Source organism: Thunnus maccoyii, chromosome 23, assembly GCF_910596095.1.
Source record: "Thunnus maccoyii chromosome 23, fThuMac1.1, whole genome shotgun sequence".
Lineage (NCBI taxonomy): Eukaryota > Metazoa > Chordata > Actinopteri > Scombriformes > Scombridae > Thunnus > Thunnus maccoyii.
Genome location: NC_056555.1, coordinates 18,451,648 through 18,471,923, shown reverse-complemented (window position 1 = coordinate 18,471,923; position 20,276 = coordinate 18,451,648). Strand labels below are relative to the sequence as shown.

The 20,276-nt window shown below is 39.3% G+C and overlaps 1 protein-coding gene across 1 annotated transcript in view; it reads right to left on the bottom strand.

Annotated features, from left to right (window-relative positions):
• lin7a (lin-7 homolog A (C. elegans)) overlaps positions 1–20,276 on the bottom strand; it is a 42,056-nt gene that overhangs the window by 19,098 nt on the left and 2,682 nt on the right. Inside the window, exons 2-3 of the mRNA XM_042402514.1 lie at positions 17,419–17,492; positions 2,564–2,682 (exon numbers count right to left, since the gene is read on the bottom strand). Coding sequence (XP_042258448.1) covers positions 2,564–2,682; positions 17,419–17,455 — 156 coding nt within the window. The 5' untranslated portion in view covers positions 17,456–17,492. The remainder of the gene's footprint in view (positions 1–2,563; positions 2,683–17,418; positions 17,493–20,276) is intronic.

Genomic DNA, 20,276 nt, shown 5'->3' with positions numbered 1-20,276 from the left:
CCACATTAATGAAATAAAGCTTGTGATGTGTTACCAAGATAATTCTGCTGAAAAGATAAAATGAAATTGGAATTTAATTATAGCAGTAAATCATGTATTTATTGACCTGCATTTCATTTATAACAATGCATCATATTTTATAAGCTGATCACATGCTTTGTAAGTAAAATCATTGGTCTGCTGAGTAACTACAGTTAAATGAATGTAGTAAAGTACAAAGTACAATATTTTCTCTCATATGTAGTAGTTAAGTACAAGTATATCAACATTCGACAGTGCAGCACTTGAGTATACTTGGGTAGTTGTACAATGCTTAAGTAAATGTGCTACGTTATTTTCCATCACTGCTTGACTAATTACTACCTTGAAAGTGAGTAAATTGAAACAGCTGGAAAGGTCCCATTGAGTTTCATTTCAAATAGTGTCATAGTCACGGTTCCTCTTTGGTTATACAGTTTGTATTTGACATCGGCTGTCATGATCTTCTAAACTGTCCTTGAATAGTTTTTGGAGCCGATGCACCTTCAGATTTGGCTGTTTGGAGCTGTGTCTGTCTCCAAATCTTATGTTCACACAAACTAGTTTGCCGAACAAGTCTGCAAAGTGTTCACTGTCAGTTTACCTCATTTGTTTTCCTTCCTGGCAACTAAAGCACTTAACATTTTTATATTTAGCTAAACTAAACTAAACTAAAAGGTTTGAGAAATATTGAAATAAATATTGAAATAGTCAATACTTAAAGCTGACTTTAGCGTGAGACAGGACGTGTTCACTTTCTCAAAACCATGATCTCTCCCTTACCAAGTGCTTTGGTAGCATACACCTAACAAAAGATGGTTCTGCAGGACACAAACCAAGGTCTCAGGTGTCAAAGTCGTGTGAGCTGTATGCCCAAACATTCATCCCTACGCACGACGTTTGCAGTATAACACAGGATGTGGAACTGACCTGGAAAAACATTGCGAATGTTATCCAAGCAACAATTATATTCCCTCCCACGTCAGCTAATTGTCTGCTTTCATTCCAGGAAAAATGACATGTTCACTTTGTTTAAAATTGTGTTGCAACACAGAGGCTATCATGGCATCTGTCATCTGTTTCTCTGCTCCTCAAAACTCATGTTTGCTTAACAAATACATGTCAGTATAGTGCTACGTTATATCACAAGAGACAGGACACTAAATATACAAGATCTGTGGTTATCAGCCAGTGCGGTGGTGTCATATAAAGTGAATGCTATTGTTTGCTTTGTACTCCGTCCTCCTGATGAATGTTGTTAAGATGATGGATCATTGGGTGGCTGTTTGCCTGCGTGTGAATGAAAGCATTTTAACAAGAGGCAAAAAAAACAAGTACTACTGTTTATGATTCGCTCTTTATTCCGTCCCCGTAAAATGTGATTGAAACCAATCTCTAACAGTGATTTGCTTAATTAAAATTCAGTGTAATGAGCTTAGCAAACCTTCAAGTTAATGAAATGCTCATAATGTTTTCCGGCCCCGTGATCATTTAAATGCTCCGTTTGAATTTTTCATGCAGTCAAAAACTCAGTTTTGCTGTTTAGCTCCGGCAGTAATAAGGCAGAACAATAATCTCTGTCATTTTCATTATGCTGCAGTCATTTGTTTATTGGAGTAACACAACAGAGACATAAAGGTACACTCTCCCACTTTTTGTTGTTATATTATTTTTGTTTTCATAATTCCTCATTGCATCGACCCTGACTGGAACAGGTGAATGTTCACAATTTTTTTTAAGACTGTCTTAAAACAACAGTCGGGTTCCCAAATGAACATTGAAACAGGTTTTACTTGCTGCAATCATTCCTCTTGTTGATACTGACCATTAGCGGATCCCCTCCAAATGTGCTTAAAAAGTAAGTAAGCACATTTGGAGGACAAAATCCATTTTGAGCAAAGTGCATTTAAATGTTTATTCAGCCGTCTGAGTTAATAAAATAAAGTGGATATCTTCCGCATTTACGGTCTTTTTAGTAAAAAAAAAAAAAAAAAAATCCCTCTTTGTGTCTCAATGGAGGGTTTTACTGTTCAGCTGCAGTGGAAAGATAGTAACAAAACAGGGAACTTGGCACTAAAAAGACAGTAACTTTGAAATATATTGACTTCATTTGACTAACTAGGATGACGGAAGCCTCGTATTATCTTCAAATAAAGATTTTGTCCCCCATCACTTACATTGAAAGTGCATTATAAAGGGATCTCTTGATGGCTTGCATGAACAAGAGGAATGATTACAGCAAGAAGAACATGTGTCAATATTCGCTTGGGCAGACTATTTGCTTTGGCCTGACTATTGTTTTAGGACAGACTTCAAAAATTGTGAATCTATCTTTTAAAACAACAACTCCAAGGGAAAAAATGTCACAGTACTGAGCACACTACATCTGATTGAAACCGCAATGAAATAGGACCATAAAAAGGAGTGCAAGCACCAAGGAGGTCTTCAAAATAGAAAAAAAAAAAGAAAAGAAAAGAAAAGAATCTTCCTTCTAAACACATGAGTCATGTCAGTGTTTACAGACCCTCCCTTGACAGTGACTCACCTCTCTAATGGCTGTGCAGAACTCACTCTGAAGGACCTTCTTCAGGGACTGGAGCTTGTGACCGGGAACATCACCCGACTCCTGCAGCTTCTCCAGCAGCTCGATAGCCCTGGCAACATCTGGCAGAAACAGAGAGAGAGGGGCTGACTGTGACTATATGTGTGACTATATCACGCCAAGGGGACAGAGTGAGAAAACCACCCCCCCCCCAAAAAAAAAACGCCCCATTCAATTACATTAACAGCACAGCCATGAGAAAGGTGCTAGAGCGAATCAATGGGTGGGATAATGAAAAGAGACTCAGTCAAGGCCAGAAGGGGCAAGAAAGATAGAATAGCAATCCCATCCATGGATCATTTGCGTTGGCTTGACTCTATGCATGAGAATAAAGGAGAGTGGGAAAAAGTCAGGCGCTCATTTGTTCAAAGGTAACACTTCCTAGTAAGAGTAGGCACCTCCGGGCATTACAAAGCATTTACACTAAACTGTAAGCCTTAAGTTAGAGGCTACGACTCTGGGGTGTAGTGAGCGCTCCTCCACTAATTAGCCAGCACCGAATGAATCCGCCAGCTTGCCTGATTAATTTCTCGCTCTCTGAAACTGGCAGGCCGAATAGAGATACATAATCGAAGGACAGGGAAGTGATTTGGTACTCAATCACTGGACTTGGACTGTTGGGTCAATAACATGTTTTATTCAGCTTGTGTGTCCAGAGATGTGTGACCACACAAAGAGAGATGGCAGTTTTACAGTGGAGCTGGAGTGTTTTTTCCCTTGTTCTTCTTTCACCCCAAAATACACTGGCGTGGCTTGCTGTTGCATGCAGCTAATGATTACTTTCATCATCGGTTAATCTAGTAATCCTGTAATCTATATAATCTCAGAGAATGATGAAAGGTTAATCACAAGCTCCAAGACCAATTGTAATGTCTTCAAACTGCTTGTTTTGTCAGAACAGCATTCCAAAACCTCCAAAATACTCAATTTATATTGGTATAAAACTGATTAAAAATCACACAATCTCAGCACTACACATATTGAATAAATGTTTTAGCTCTTTAAACACCACTGAAGATAGCTATCTAGTTATTTTATTCAATACGTTTTTTTTCTGCAGCAAACAGAAAAAAATACATCCTACTGATAGCTGAGCTGCTGGTTTAGATTCATGTCACCCCACCAAGCAACAACAGCATCTCTTTTTAAGACCCTCCACAGCTCAGACCACACTTGGCTTCAAGTAGGGATTGATCAATACAAAAAAAGGTGCAGCGCACACATACATGTTCTTGTTCATTACAGCACGTGTGTTCTGCATCAGCAAATACACAGCATGCAAGAAAAATATAATAATAATTTCGATAATTAAGTGTCTAAGTCGTTCACGGAGAAAGAAAAAAGAGAGGGTTTGCTGCTTTTTCCTGCTTTATGTCATTTTAAATTGAATATATTTTGGTTTTGAACTGTTAGTTGGACAAAACAAGCCAATTAAAAATGTTACCGTGGGCTAAACAAAACAACAGGTTCATTTATAATGAAAATAACTGTTAGTAGCTGCCCTAATCAAAAGCGCACTTAATATGAAGGGCCTTATGTGTACACAGTAAAGGAGAATATACCTCCAGGAAATAAGGTTTCTTTGTAACAGGTAATTAAGAAAAATAACAACATAACCTGCTCCTCTCCGGCACTGTCATCTTACTGCATGTTGTACCAGTGTCTCTTTTCACAGAAAAACGTGATGCCCACAAATTATGCTTACAGACACCACACACACACACACACACTGATATTGAATTCTGGGAATATAGAGTAACTCAATAAAGCAGATGGCAGACAGAGGAGCTTTTACTGTTTGCAGACCTGTGGGAGACGAGAAAAAAAAAAAGAAGTAGTGTGGAGCTCTGACTTTGTGAATACTGTATAAGGGCCATAAAAAGGAACATGTGAAACACTCAAAAGATCTTATTGCATTTCCCCCCCTTTATACTACATATGGAGACAATGAGAACGCCTCTCAGAAACGCCGATGCCTGTTTCTATTTCGAGTGCTCCGTAATAATGCTCTGCAGATTATATCGATCCACTTGAAATTGCAGGTTCAGTTCACGTCGACACCGGTTATGGCTTTCGAGAACTAGTCCGGTGAGAGTTGTATTGGCAGATGAGAGCCGGCAATGGTGCGAGTTGTCGGGATACTACTAATTAGCCATTAATCAAACTTCTCTACTTGGAGTCTTATGTATGGACGGTTAGAAGTATGTGTTGATAGAATTAAACACATTCATTTTTGCACGTAATTTTTCCCCTAACTCACCTGTTATTCCCAAACCAACTAGCATGTGTGCGTTCCTGCCACTTCCAATCACCTGATCCCCATAACCACTTACACACCTGCTTCTCCATCCCAATTCCCTCCTGTTATATATGCCTGCCCACTTCCATCTGCTGTACTCCTTGCCAGATTGTCAATTGGGCCATCCTTTTGCCATTGCAAAAGACACAGGAATGACAGACAGATAGGAAGGTAAAGGTGCATACAGGTTAACGACATGAAGAACAGAGAGATTAACTGTAGATGTACATGGAGAAGGTGTGCGGTGAATGATTGTTGTAGGGAAGCAGCCGTGTGGAGTGAGTTTAGGCATAGAAGTATTTGAATCATTGATGATATTTGTGGCAGGAGTAATAGTAGAAACAAACAAAAGGATGGCCTGTTGTGTTAAAAGATTTAATCACTGTGAGACGGTGAGTTGTTTTCTGTTTTTCCCAAGTTAGTAAAATAGTTTTCTTGGAGATAGTTAGGGCTACAAGTAGAGGCATTGTGGGTTGTTTTCGTGATCTGTCAAGTATTACCAAGTGTTGTACTGGTGGGCAGAGCCAGAGTGCATGGAAGTATTGGTCAGTCGTGTTAAAGGTACAGTGAATGCATATGTCTGATCCGTAAAGTTGTACCGTCAATGACTTTGTATTGAATTAGTCTCATGTTAGTGTCATTATTGGCATTATTGGATCTTTTCCCCATTTATTTATTGGAAGAAGTACGGTGGAGTCAGCAGAAGATAAAAGTTTGTATAATCTTGACAGAGGTTGTTTGAGTTAGCGATTTTATTGATGTTGTCTAGTAGGGATGGTGGTTGAAGGTTGTTATTGGATGTGCTGGTTTTTGCCTTAATTGCATGCTTTAATTGATTGTATTGTAAGTATCGCCCCTTCCCAATACCATACTCTTGCATTAACTATAAGTAATGTATTATTTTTGAAGATATTTCCTTCCCTTGGTGCCAGTCATGGGTGATTTGTTAATGAGAAAATCTGGGTTGTGCCAAATGGGTGTATGTGAGCTAGGCGACATTGTGAAGTTTGTCATTTTATTGACTTCCCACCAGGCTGACGGAGTTGTGGCAATTACGGTGTTTTTTAAGTGCTTGTGTTTTTTTTAACAGTGTTGTTAAGGAAGGCTAGGTCCTTGATTGCTATTTCTTGGCATTCTGTTTGTTCTTTATTTTATGAATCCATTAGGTAATATATTGTAGTTGGTATGCTGCCCTAGTTTTTGACTGCCTGCCTGCCTTTTTGAAACTCTGCCAGCTTGTTTATGCCCCCTTTGCACCTGGTTGTCTGCTTCGTCTGTTTACCTGTTGTTCACCTTTGCTTGTCTCAATGATCAAGTAAACTTTGCTTTTAATTCATCCGCCTTGTCTGCCTTGTTTGAGTCCACGCTTTGCTTTACTGAACATACAGTGCAGGTCGTACCATAAAGGAGTTTACATCTTTTTTTTGTGTTGACAGCCTACAGTGCATGCATTCTCATTAGGAAGACTCTGGTCAGGATCTGGACTGAATAACAATTTAAGTTGGACAAGGAACAAAATTTAAACACAACCTCATCTGGACTGCTTTTGAGTGATGCATAGCTATCACTTCACCTCAGCTGTCATCATTTATCCGCCCACTAGTCGCCAGAGTTGGTGACTGGAATGAAGCAGCTCTGATTAATATAGTAAAATGGTTTGTTAAAAACTAGCCAATACAAAAAAGAAAGGTTGACAATGAAAAACATCCATTTAGGATAGCTGGACTGAGAAATAGAGGTTCATTTTGTTCAAGGGAAGTATGAGACAATTGTGCTTGATTTGCAATGAAACAGTGGCCATAATAAGGAGTGGGAGTGCAAAACTCCACTACGACACCAAACATGTCTGTTTTGAACAAAACTATCCCAAGAACACTGTGGTAAGAACAATAAAACTGAACCAGTTGAAGTCGTGATAACAAGACTACTGAAGAATAATTGTAAAATCAAACATTTTCAACAATGAATGCAGTGAACTCAAACTACAGCAGACATATTAATGAACACTTACATCAGTGTCTCCGTCTGACCATCGCACCTTTTTATGCTTAAGGACTTGGTTACACAATGAAGGTGTCACGCCTCCCGTTAATACAGAAACATTGTTCATGTACAGAATTCTGGAGATTTTGTACTGAAACATCATCATATAATGCACCCTTACCCTTTGATGCACTGGAAATGTATTAAGTGAACCTCTATGACTCATATTTGAGTACCCTGCTGTAATGGAAAGGTTCACCCAAATATGACAAAAACCATATATTCTCACTTTCCCCTCACAGTATTTCACCCTGCAGATTGTTTTACGTTTTATTTGTCCAGGTTTTGAGATATCTGTCTCTTGATTTCTTCCTCCACCCAAAAACAATTGAGATGAATGTAATTTTGCTTTGGCTGCTCACAGTATTGAAAAATTACATTAAAAAAAATCCAACAGCAACATTTCTTTCCAGAGACAGTGTCCTAGTTACTCTAGATTATCCACAGAACTCACCCAAGTTACGAAATATGTGCTTTCATAATTTGGCTGGACTGACCCTTTAAACTTTTAACAATAGGTAGAAAAACAGAGATTTGTTCACATCCATATGACACCACTTACTGTATCTAACTGCAGATTTTCTTGAATATTCTCATCAGAAAAAGAAATCCATCATATGGGGTTTTAAAAAGCTAAAACATGCACAAGTATGTTGTATTAATATTTCCTGTCAAAGTGATGAAGAACACTGAATCAAAAAAGCATTCTGAATAGCTCATAATGAGCAGGTACACTTCTCAGCAGCAAGGGCATCGGTGTAGGAGGTTTATAAGCATTTCTTTCTCATTAAACGGAGGTCAAAGGCCATCCAGGAAGTTTTTTTTTTTCCTCTCTTTGCCACTATTTGCTTTCACATGCTCATTAGCACCATTTTCCTTATCCACATCAAGGACTTCGACTAGGCGTTTGGAACTTAACTTCAAAGATTAATATCGCAGACATTTCTGATGGCGCTTTCATCTCTTGGATCAGAAGTGAAACCTGCCCATTTCCTGATATAATCTTTCCAATGTGAATTAGGGTAATTTTAAATTTCTTGAGCTTTGCATCAAACAGAGTAAATGCACAGTATAAATGCAATGAAATGTTTCAACCTTTACCTACAATGTGATATACTCTCATGTCCATTTGCAAGTTTTATCCCCATGTAACAGCACAGGGGACACAGAAACAGTGATTACATGACAATGTAATTGCAGGTGTCCATACAAAAATGAATGGTAATAAACGGTGTACAGTTCTTTGGTTCTCACTCAGCAGCTCAGAGGTAATGAAATGTCTGCTGGTGCTGTATTAGCAAATTTTCACTTTACTGCTCCCAGTGATATCTTATCTCACACCCAGAAAATATGGCTGTGAAGATGTTATGCTCTGCTGTTTTTCATTCACAGGGGGAGATACTGTTGTGTGAGAAAATGTGTAAACAAATCCAGGTATGGTCTTAGTGTGGCAAGAAAACAGTTCTGATAAACTGGAACATGTCTGCTGGATTATTTCTAACAGATTAAATAGTTTCCCTTTTTTTTCTTCATGTCCTCAGTTCTACTCTGCAACTGAAATGAACACATTTCTGTGCGCTTGATGTAAAAGTGGGACATGAAATGAGCTGTGTGACTGATCAGAGGGTTGTAAAAACCCAGGGGACAATGCACTGAAGGGTGATTGCGTTCCGTGACAAAGCAGCTGAGATGACTGCAGGGGATCACAGTTACGTCACATTAACGGGAAATGATTCTCGAATCAGATGTTCATTGAAATGACATATTACATTACCTAACAGTCTGGCAGAAAAAGAGAGAAAAAAAAAAAAGCCTCTGGATTTGCACTCTGATAACACTGACATAATCGCGGGCGAAAGACCACACTCCTCTCATGTTATACCTTCAGCTTAGAAAGAGGGCTGACAGAACAAATGAAGCATAGTTCAAGATAACACCAAGTATGTGCTCAACACCCACATGGTGCGCCTGTTATTTGCACGAACTATGAATAACTTCAGCTGGAGGGAATTGCAGAGAATGAGATCCCATCCTTGACTGACCAACTCTACTAAGCAATAACAACATGCATGAACACCTCTGGATTTGACATGTTTTACAATATGTAAAAAAAGAAAACACACACACACAAACGGTATTCTAACCACTGCATTACTATTGACTTGACCAATGGTGGACCAACTTTAATCATACATAACTTATGATGATCTTCTAAACAATGATTCAAGGCATCAGTAAAGGGGTCATACTGTGTGGTGAGTACATTTACTTTTGATGACCTTAGAGTATATTTTTTGCTGCTAGCACTTCTGAACTTTTACTTCAGCACAATTTCGAATGCAGAACTTTTACCTTGAGTTTAGGACTGGGCAATGATTTAGTAATATCCTTTATCAACTTTCAGTGCAATCTTTTCACAAATTTTTGGTGTCCAAATTAGATTCTGAACAAACATAATGAGTTATTGAAAGTTATGTTTAATAAATGTAAAGTATATTGTTTGATATTATGTATAAAAGTTCACTGCAGTGAAGATCAGATTATTGTTTTATATGTGACTTTGCATACAGCGTGATGTACTGTCTGTTAATACTGAAACAAGGAAAGAGTCTACAGACATGCTGGCGGCTCTGAGGCACAGCCGTGTCATGCTAGTGTCAGCATGATGACATGCTGATGTTTAGCAGATATCATGTTTACCATGTTCACCAGCTTGTTTGCATGTTAATATTTACTGTGCTGATTATCACTGAACACAAAGTACAGCTGAGGCTGACTGTAATGTTATTTGTTTTGCAGGTATTTCGTCATAAACCAAAGTGGACAAATTAAAACTTTGAGCTGATGATGGAGCTTTAGGGAAAGTTAAAGAACAACCAAAGTTATAACACTTCATCCTGAGGGGGACGTTAATGTCTGTACCAAATTTCACAGCAATCCATCTAATACTTGCTTTTATATTTCAATCTGGAATAAAGTGGACCGACCGACCTATTTCCAATCTATTTCAACCATGTCACCAAGCCTTACACAATTTTCTGTACCTTTAAGCTTTGCCTTTTGTCTTCCAACCACTGATTAGTCCCAGAGCCTGCTATTCCCTCCCTGCCCAGCAGTTGGCATCAGTATTTCCGGACCTCTATACCCAGTTGCTCACCTGTTCCCAATCCCCTCATCAACCCCTATGTACAAACATACCCCTTTCCCTGAAGTTCCTTGTCAGATTGTTTCTTGTCAAACCCATTTTGGGACTTTTTGCCTGTCTGTCTGTTTATTCTGATTGACTGCCTGTTTACATCCCTTGCTTTTAAACCCTTGACACAGTAAACCTCTGCCTGTCTTACTGTCACACACAGATCTGAACATTTGTGCAACCACAAGATTCAGGCCTGCTCTAATCACCATTTCACTGGAAATGCAGGGGAGAGAAATCAACATCCAGTGCTTTATTGTACTATACTTAAATCTTCACCCATGATCTGCTGATTTGGCTCCGGGGGATGCAGCGGGTCCAGATGTGCGCAACATATGCACAAGGTTTCAACTCTGCCTCAGTGAAACCTACTCGACTTTCACACTGACAATTTTGTGTCCGCCAAATTTAGCATATCTCTGCAGCAAACACACTGTATGCAAATGGGTCATTCTCACTGTGTAGTTTGACTGATTCTTTTCCATAGAAAAAGAAAAGGGAGCTGCTTCTGCTGCTGTATCTAAATGAGGAGGTTTTTTTTAAGGAACGGTGACACAAGAAAAAAAAAACATCTTTCTTTCTCATTATCTGCAAGAAAAGAAGGAGCAAAGTTTTGCAATGTGCAAAAGGACAATCATGAGCAGTAATTACAGAGTATCTTTTGATGTCTGGGAGAAGTTGTTACACCAGTCAGAGTAACTTAGTGCACGCTACATCAGGATACAGTTACAGTGTAATACACTGCTGCCATATTAAGTAGAGTAATGACACCAGCAGAGATCCTGTCAGCAGTTAATTTCCCTCTGCTATACTTAGGATGAGATTCTCATTAGTGATACTTACTGATTAAATGAGCTAAGTTTAATGTGAGTTTTTTTAATTACGTGACTTGTCAGGACTTCACTAATGCCTTTTTTGAACAAAGTTTCCATTGTGTGGTGATGATGGAGTGACAATATTAACGTTCATGACTGAATATCCTAAAACCAATATTAAAGTACCATTAAAATCCCTAAATCCTGTTCTTTTTTTAAAAAAAAAATAAAAAAACACTGCAAAACCGCTGGCATTCTCCTCTGCTTTTATGCTCATGTACTGTTCAGTTCAAGGATTTCTAGGGCTTCAAAAGGAATAAAAAATATTAATGAGGAGACTGCCTCATTTTCCCAAAATATTTCATGCAGTATTTCTTTTATTTTTCATGAGATTGAATGATCCTGAATGGCTGTACTGTACTGAGTCAAAGGCCAGAGAGAGATGTTTCAGGTTGGATTGAGTTTATTGACTGGGAAGTCATTGAAACATTTCTTCTCTTTCTTACTCTTGAACATGATGTTCAAATGCATCGCTAATCATTTTTGATAAGGGAGCATGTCTATTTTTGTTGTCAGTCGCCTAGCAACAGCGTTCATAAGACTTCAATCACTTGAATACCAGACATATAGTGTACTTGATTTGTCGAAGATATGACCTCATGACATCAATTTGAAGGCAGCGTTATAAAGGGAGTGTAGCAAAACAAGCCAGCTAGCAATATATTCAACGTTAATGGACTTCAATGACTTTCTATTAAAGGATTACTACACTGTTTCACCATGCAATGAGAACAGCACAAGAAACAGCAGGAACCAAAGAGTTTTATGTGTGTTCAATTAGTTTGGAAGGACATTACAGCACACAATTCCTGAAACACATAAGTACTTAATATAAATGTGTTTTGCTGTCTGGCAATGTGTTTTTTTCATGTGGAGATCTGTACAAATACCAATGACATGTCTCATAAAGACATTTGCAGTGCAGCCCTTGTTATTTCATTTTATTTGACATTTTCAGCTGGGAAAAAATCCTATTTTGGCGTCAACCTCCCGAACAGAAAAAGCTTTATTATTGCTATATTCCTAAACACATCAGGGAGACATACACCATACAAGAGGTGGGCTATAGATAAAAACTAAAACTAACTAAAACAAACCAGAATGCAGTGCAGTAATGGGAAATGTTGTGTTTTCAGTGGGCGACTGTGATGGTTCTTTGCTTCTTGGAAAAACTCACTTTGCTATTACTACACCTAGACAGCTACGCGGATTGAATACAAATTCACCTCTCTCTCCCTAAAAGTCCAGAAAGGTTTACTGGGAAGTTAGTAAATCACTAATTAAGGTAGAAAAGACAAAGCAGAATTAAAGGGGAGTTAGTACACCAGCAAAATACATCCAGTTCCAGAGATAAAGAAGTCATTTCTTGAAGGAACTAATCACATATGGATTATCGCTGTAAACTTTAAAAGGTGGAATCTTCCTTTAAAAAGGTTCATTTACATTCATCATAACTAGCAGTGTAATGTACTGCATCAGCCGTGTAGTTCTGTCTAGTGACTTTTTCAGCTCATATATCATACAAAACCTAATTTTTCACTCAACGTTATTAGGTTTAACAATGATGATGATGCACAATTTCATTATGTCATTAAATTCCACAGTCCAATGCTCACCCAATCACAGACCTATAATCTGTATCCACACATACTGGGAATAAAAGGTCTCTAAAGTCACTAATTTTCAATAGATTCTACAAGAATAATAACATAATATGCAAAAATGGAAGGAAAATGGTTAAAAATGATTGTAGCTGACATTAGCTGTGTGGCATGATTCTCTGGAAACTCATTTCCCTGAGATCTTCTAACATCAGGCTGTGACTAAAAAAGGTCATCCTCATCATTCGCTGATTAGACTAAAGGCACAGAGCTGAACAAAGCCACAGTGGCACGTAATGAAGGCTTCAACGTTCAACAAGGCTCAACAGCATTGTTGTTGTGATCTGTTCGCACTGGGCAGTGCTCCAGTTTTCTGCTATAATTAGTCCATTTACAATAGTGAGCAGAGCTGAGTGTAATTCATTTTCAGTACTTAGAAGTGTCATTTTGACAGAACTGCAGTGATGTAAATAAACACGTCCACATCAGTGGCCGAGCTCATTAAACCACGTAGTTATGAATAAATTTCACAAACCCTGTAAATATAGGAAAATGTGAAGATCCTCTTTTTTAATTTCTGACTTTGTTTGTTGGTTGAAATTAAAATTTTCGCTTCAGCAGATCAAAGGAAAGGCTTCAATGACCTTTCTCTGACTCCGCTCCTACCTTTATACCCTGGGAGATGCTATCTGGATGTCATGCATGCTAAAATAAATTGTCCTGAAAAAGCCTTGCCATCTGCCACTGCCACTTTGACCCTACTGTCCTTGGTGCCCTTGGCAACTCTCATGCTAATTCCACCCATAAAAACAGAAATCATCACACTCTGAATGAGTAAAATAGGACAGCAGGGTTTTATCAAACAAGTCCTGTCCCCATGCCAAGAGAATTAGCTCTAATTTGCCCTACTGCGACGATCTCCTCAATGCACAACAAATAAATCACTCCTTGAGGGCTAATGGCTCCTGCAGGAGCCTGTGGTGAAAGCAGAAACTGAAAACTGCACTTTTGTTGTCTTCTTCATCCTCACTAATTACTGGACAGTGCCACTCCAAAACAATGACTCTATGAACCTTTATTTCTTGCTTAAAAGTGGGTTGTTTGCAATGTCAACAGCTGTGAGTGACGTCAGCTTGTCAGCGCCCCTTTAATCCTTCAAATCACTGGTGTGACTGAAAGCATGTGATGGGAATAAGGTCGGGCCTCACATCAGTGAACTCTCTATGATCTCCCAGAAAGAAAACATGGTCTGGGATCTCAGTTGCAGTTATTTCTTTCAGGCTATTAAGCCCATGAGGCTATAAACTGTATAGATTTTGTTTGACTCACAGGATCTTGTAAAGAAAACCCAGAGTCATACTTGAAGAAGTAAGGGCTTCTCTCAAGAGTTGCCATTTTTAACTGGTATTCAAAAGTCTCCCAGGGGACAATGCACTTTCTCAACAGAGACTCTGTAGACCAGAATGTGATGCAGCCACTGTATAAGATGTTGCATTCTGTGCAAGGAGCACCTTTTCCTCAAATTGAAAATCTATTGCTTTACTGCCCTTTCTAAGGTATCACTGCTCTATTCATCCTTCACTTCATACCTGTTCAACCAACAGCTGAATGCAACAAGTTTGCAGCTCTGTTTTTAGGGTTGTTGAAAGTAATTCTGGGAGCTTTGCAGCCTTCTTTCAATCATACATTGTCTACATGCAAACTATAGTTCTGCAATTATGGGATGTATTAATACAGATTGTGAGCCTTAATGTACCTCAGCTAATATATGTCACACATTTAATGAACAGTAGAGTCAAATCTCATTTAGGTTAGCTAGTTTCCATCAAAATGATGTTTTAGCCATGGCTCCATAAATGGCAATGTTGGTCAGTCTGTCGCTGCACCACTTTGAGTTATTTGGGGTTTTGAGTGAAATATCTCAACAACAGAAAGCTATTGGTCGGTTACAGCAGTTACAGAATTAATTTTAAATTGTGAATGGCTTTGCTCCATCTTATCTATCTGACATGGTTAAGACATAAGTGCCTGCTAGGTCTCTTAGATCCTCTGGCTCAAACCTCTTGACTGTTCCTGAGGTCAGAACTAAAAAGGCATGGAGAGGCAGCCTTTGTTAATTAAGCCCCAAAAGTCTACCTGAGGGTCTAAGGGGCTCTAAATGTGTCGACACTTTCACTGCCACTATGAACAACTGGGTAGATTGCAATGAAATTTGGTGCAGATATTCAGGTTTTGTGATCCTTTCATTTTTCATCTAGCGCCATAACCAGCAAGGCATTCCCATCAGCCTCAGCTGTACTTTGTGGTTATTGCTAATTAGCAAACGTTAGCATGCTAACAAGCTAAACTAAAATGGTGAACATTATATCTGCTTAACACCAGAATGTGAACATTTTCATTGAGAGCATGTTGCACTCTGGCGTTAGCATTCAGCTGTGTGTGGCCCATTCAGTCTTGTTTTATCTCACTTTTGGTAAAAAGGATATATGAAAGTAGTGTTGAGATTCACCCACGAAGGCCTCACCTCTCACTACTTCATGTGGAAAAAGGTTGTCATCTCTGGGACATGCCTATTTGTAGCTCATGCCAGCTCTACAGAGAATGGCCGGTTGTATAATATATACAGGGAGGTTGAAATCCATTGTTCCTGATAGGGAGCTTACTTATAACAGTCATTTCCTCTGACAATAACAGGAAGATCAGTGATGTAAGACCTTTTTCATCCTGCTGCGACCCAACAAGCCAAATGGGAGCTGTGGAAATGAACATCTCTGTCCGATCCCTCCCCGCGTGTGTGTTTGACAAACTCAGCGACTCTGCAGCTAAAGCCTACTCCCAACAAGAGACAAGAGCACCTTTTCATTAGCAATTATAGTGTTTTCTCCAAAGTGACAGCAGCTGAAAAAGGGGAGCCAGTAATGTTGCCTCTCTCTCTCTCTCTCTCTCTGTCTCTCTCTCTGTCTAACAGCTCCTGCGCGAAACTATCATTACTACTTCCCGTGCCGTTACAGCTGCCAGCCGCTGACTGGTTGAATTCATGCCACAGCATGTGAATATGGATCGGACCCCTGCGCACAGGCTGAGGTCATATTTGAGTCACTGCCCCAGCAAATGACTAAGATCAGATAAGGCTGGGTGCTGACATTTACTGAGATATAAGACATTTATGTCAGCATCTGTGCTTTTAAAGCTTGTTTATCGACACAGCAAAGCCCCTCTCTATGATTCTAAAGCGTGAGTGGTGGGTGGGAAAAGCGTGGGTCGTATTGTTTATCTGTTTGCTTGGTGCAATCTTTGGCTCATTTGATTAACTCTGCACGGTATAGCACTTTTGCACGCAGCAGATTGTGCATCAGTAAAGCTTGACTGCTCAGAAGCATTAAACTTAAGTGAAGAACAAGTTGCAATTAAGCACATGGACTTGAGTCAAATTCCTTAAATCAGAGAGAATGATCAATCGTGACTAATTACTTGGATTTTAAATAACAAGCAACATCAGTCAGATTGATATACACCATAATAATTTACTCCCCCACCTGATAAATGTATTTATAGTCACCTTCTGTGGCTTGGAAGTGGCTGGGGAGGTGATGATGGCTTGACTTGGCACAGAGGAAATAACTAAGGTGTCTCCTTTCTCTATATTTGACAGCTTCCATTTCCTATGCAAGACTTGTGCAATATTACATTTCGCCAGTGGATATGCATTTGGTCTGAATGTAAGACTGGGGATTTTTTTTTTTTTTTTTTTTTGCATCTGTGATCTAAAAATAGACACTTTTAACAAGTCAGTACAGGGATTTATAGTAAGTCTCTGCTTCTCAAGAGTGTACTATAATATCACATTAATGACATTACTAAAGAGATTCTTAAGCTTGCTTTAACCAATTGAACAATATTCTAAAATTAATTGTCGGACTACAGCTGTTGAGAATGAAACAAATGCTAAATGATGTGAGAATTCATCCTGGAGGAATTATGAATGAGGTCAGGGGGATGCACAAATATGTGTTTAAGTCACATGGCCTACAATTAAATACTCTATCTCGGCTCTTACTAAACGCTGCCTGTGGTGCATATGCATTAGCAAAACAGGCTGGGATATAATCACAAGATATAATGAGCCCTTAATTACATTTTTTGCATTTGGTTTGTTTCCAACAAGTAGGTACAAAAAGACCTGCGTCCTATTCATATTTGCTACGAGAGCATCAACCTGTCTTGCACCTGCACTGATCAAATACAAAAGTTGTCTCCTATCTGATAAAGTAGATTTTAATGCTTCCGCGACTCAGTAGCTGAGGTATGTCTTTTTTTTATTTATTTATTTATTTTTTTATTTTTTTTGTTTATGGATGACAAAGAAAAAGCGAGCTGTAACAGGATAATATTACCGAGGAGGTTACATAATATGGATGGAAATAAACGAAACGCACTGTGAGCAGTGTAAGCATGTCCATTTGTCAAATAAATGATGGTGAATTAATATATGTGCCCAAATAGACCCAGAGGAAACAAGCGCTCCATTCTGCAAAACGCACGCACAGAACCGACAGGCTGGAGAGGTTTTTTTTATTTTTTTATTTTATTTTTTATTTATTTAGAATAGCGTGAGCTCATATTGCCTTGAAATAACGACCTGTGCTGGCAATCGGTGGGAAATCCGAGCCGGATACAAACACCTGGATCTACCTCGGGTTGCTACTTCCTTGTCGAAGTTTTCAAATCAAGAAAAAAAAAAGCCCTTTGATAACAAACACAAATTTGTAAAGCAACGAGCGCCTTACCTCGATCCAGAGTGAGCGGTTGGACCACTGTCGCCATGTCTGCTGTTTACTGGAGACTGGAAAGACTACCAGAGCTGCAGCATCACACAGGGAGAGAGAGAGAGAGAGAGAGAGAGAGAGAGAGAGAGAGAGAGAGAGGAAGAGGGAGAGAGAGCGAGAGGGCGAGCGAGAGGGAGAGAGAGAGAAAGAAGGAGAGGGAGGTTGGGAGTGGTTTGGAGGAGGATTAATCTACCTCCATCCTTATAATATCATCACCTGGAATTGTTTGGATAGGAACAGCAGTTTTACACGCACACACGCACACGCACACACACACACACACACACACACATATATATATATATATATATATATATTGATTCAAGATCTCCTCGATATAATATTAATTTACAGTGGACAACACAATAATTTTAAAACCGAAAAAGAAAAGTAAGATTTTTAACATTCTGCTAAAATATCAGATTTTGTTTGAGTTTATTGGTAGAAAGGCACAGATTAGCCAAGAAAACAGATTTAGAACAAGCATCTCATTTTAAAACTATTGGCATTAATCTGCTGCTTTCACTCCTTTCCAAAGTCTTTCTACAAGATTTTGGAATCCAGCTGCTCTCAAAAGAGCGGTTGGAGGCAAAAACTGTTGTCTAAAATATTGTATGTTGCGGCATTAAGATTTCCCTAAATTGGTATTAGGGCCTAGCCCAAAAGTATAAGGATATGGAGTCCACATACTTTTGGCCACATAGTGTAGCTCATAGATCAATGTTCTCTCTAACTTACTGGACAATGTTAAAACAATCGAGGAGGGACGACACACACAAAAGGAGAAAAAAAAAGATAAATTTAAAAGTGGTCCAAAACACAGAAAACCATCTGAGGTAGCTCATCATGTGAAACATCACATTATCAACATGATCACATCACTACAACTGATAGCAGGCTCAGTGGGGTTAGGGAAAAGACTATGTCAACCCATGTCAATGTTGTTAATGATTGTAAGAATAAGTATGTTTTGAGTCTAGATTTAAAGATTTCAACAGAAGTAGCTTCCCTGATTATAAGAGGTAGCTGGTTCCAGAGATAGGGAGCTCGGTAGGAGAGCGCTCGACTGCCTATTGATTTTTTTTCTTGATTCTAGGAACAGTAAGACATCCCGCATCAAGTGATCAGAGCACATGAGGGGGAGTATAAGGGGTGATGAGGTCAGAAAGATATGAAGGTGCAAACTGGACTTCAGACTAAATGAAAAAAAAGTTACACTTGATTCCACAACATGGCTTCACCATCTGCAGCGGTCAACTATTATGTTTTTTGCATGCTGAATCTCACTATCATGTGCACATGTGTGTGTCTCTGTGCTTGCACGTGCAGATGCTTAGATGCTTAACCGTTCAATCCATTCATCTATTGCACTTTTAGAGATCAGTTGATTGCAACCACTTGCCATTAAGGTTTATTGTGAACTGCTGAGCCATGCTGCCTGTTATCTCCTCTCTTGGCTACGTACGCTGCATGCGGCCCTGATAGATAAGAACTGAATGATGATAGTGAACCTTAGTTGAAGGGCTTAAGGATTATGTGTTACCACAGAACAGAGCCAAACTGACTCTCTTCATTTACTGTAGATCTGCTGCCTAATGGTGCCTGCTGCTGTGGCATATCTCATACATGGCTAGTCATTGCACTTGACAGAAGCAGTGCTGAACAAGAACAAGTAGCAAATCCCTGGTTAGAGGGGGGGCAGCATGACGTGTCACATGGCTCGCAAAGCATGACTTCGCCATGACAAATGTGAGCTGTAAGCATGAATACACACCTGAGACAAGGACTAATATTTTGGGGGGTTTTTATGTGCACAGCTTCACGCCACATTCCCCGGTATCATATAGACAGTAAAGTCATTTGAATCTCATATGTCTTGCCTCGCATGAAAAGAAAAATCACTTAACCTATACCCATTTGGGAAGCAATTACCTCACTCCTGCTTCACTTCAATTCAAATCGGCAGCTACGGGATAAATGAAATTTTAAAAATGTAAAATCGATGCGCCTGCTGATTCCAGTTAGATTTAATTTTCATCATTTATAAGCATTTCGGGGAACGTTCTCTCATCATAATCTTCTCTGTATATGATTGAAACCGCTACTAAACCTGCTCACATCTAATCAACTGCGCACAGTCCATATGTGCTGGTGAATTCCAGCCACCCCTATGGTCCCACCCAGCTGCATGCAGATGTAAACTGGTGGTAAGTGGTGGTGCTGGAGGGACGGATGAAGAGGGAGACGGCTTAGAGAGCGCACAGAAAGAGGGCACAAAGAGATTACAGCCTCCCATCCATATGGGCTGGAATACAGTTCTGCTTTTTTTTTTTTTTTTTTTTTTAAGAGGTGGGATTACGCTGCAGTGCTCTTAAAGCCCTTTAACTGCAAGTGAATTGATTTCTGAAAGGCGTCCACTCCCGCAGAAGGAGATGCAAGAGGCCATGTAGACAGAGCAAACTGCACTCAAGTACGCTTGTCTATCAGATTAAAGCTCTTACTGTAACATTAGTCAGGTCCAGAGCTCCATTTAAAAGCAGCAATTCCCCATCAACACTCAGGGAAAAATTCAACAGGTAATATCATTTGACGGGGATGCTTTCATTGCCTTTCTGTAATTCTGCAATGAAGGACGGCAGAGTGTTGTTTCACTAAATGAACACATTGGTCCAGGTAATAACTGTTCATCCTGTTCTTGTTAAAAAGGAACATTAGGCAATTCATTTTGATAACTGCTGACTCTAATCCCTGCAGTCTGACGGTTATCTTTGTGGCATGTCACACTGGAAAAGTCCTGGTGAAAAAAAAAAAAAAAAAAA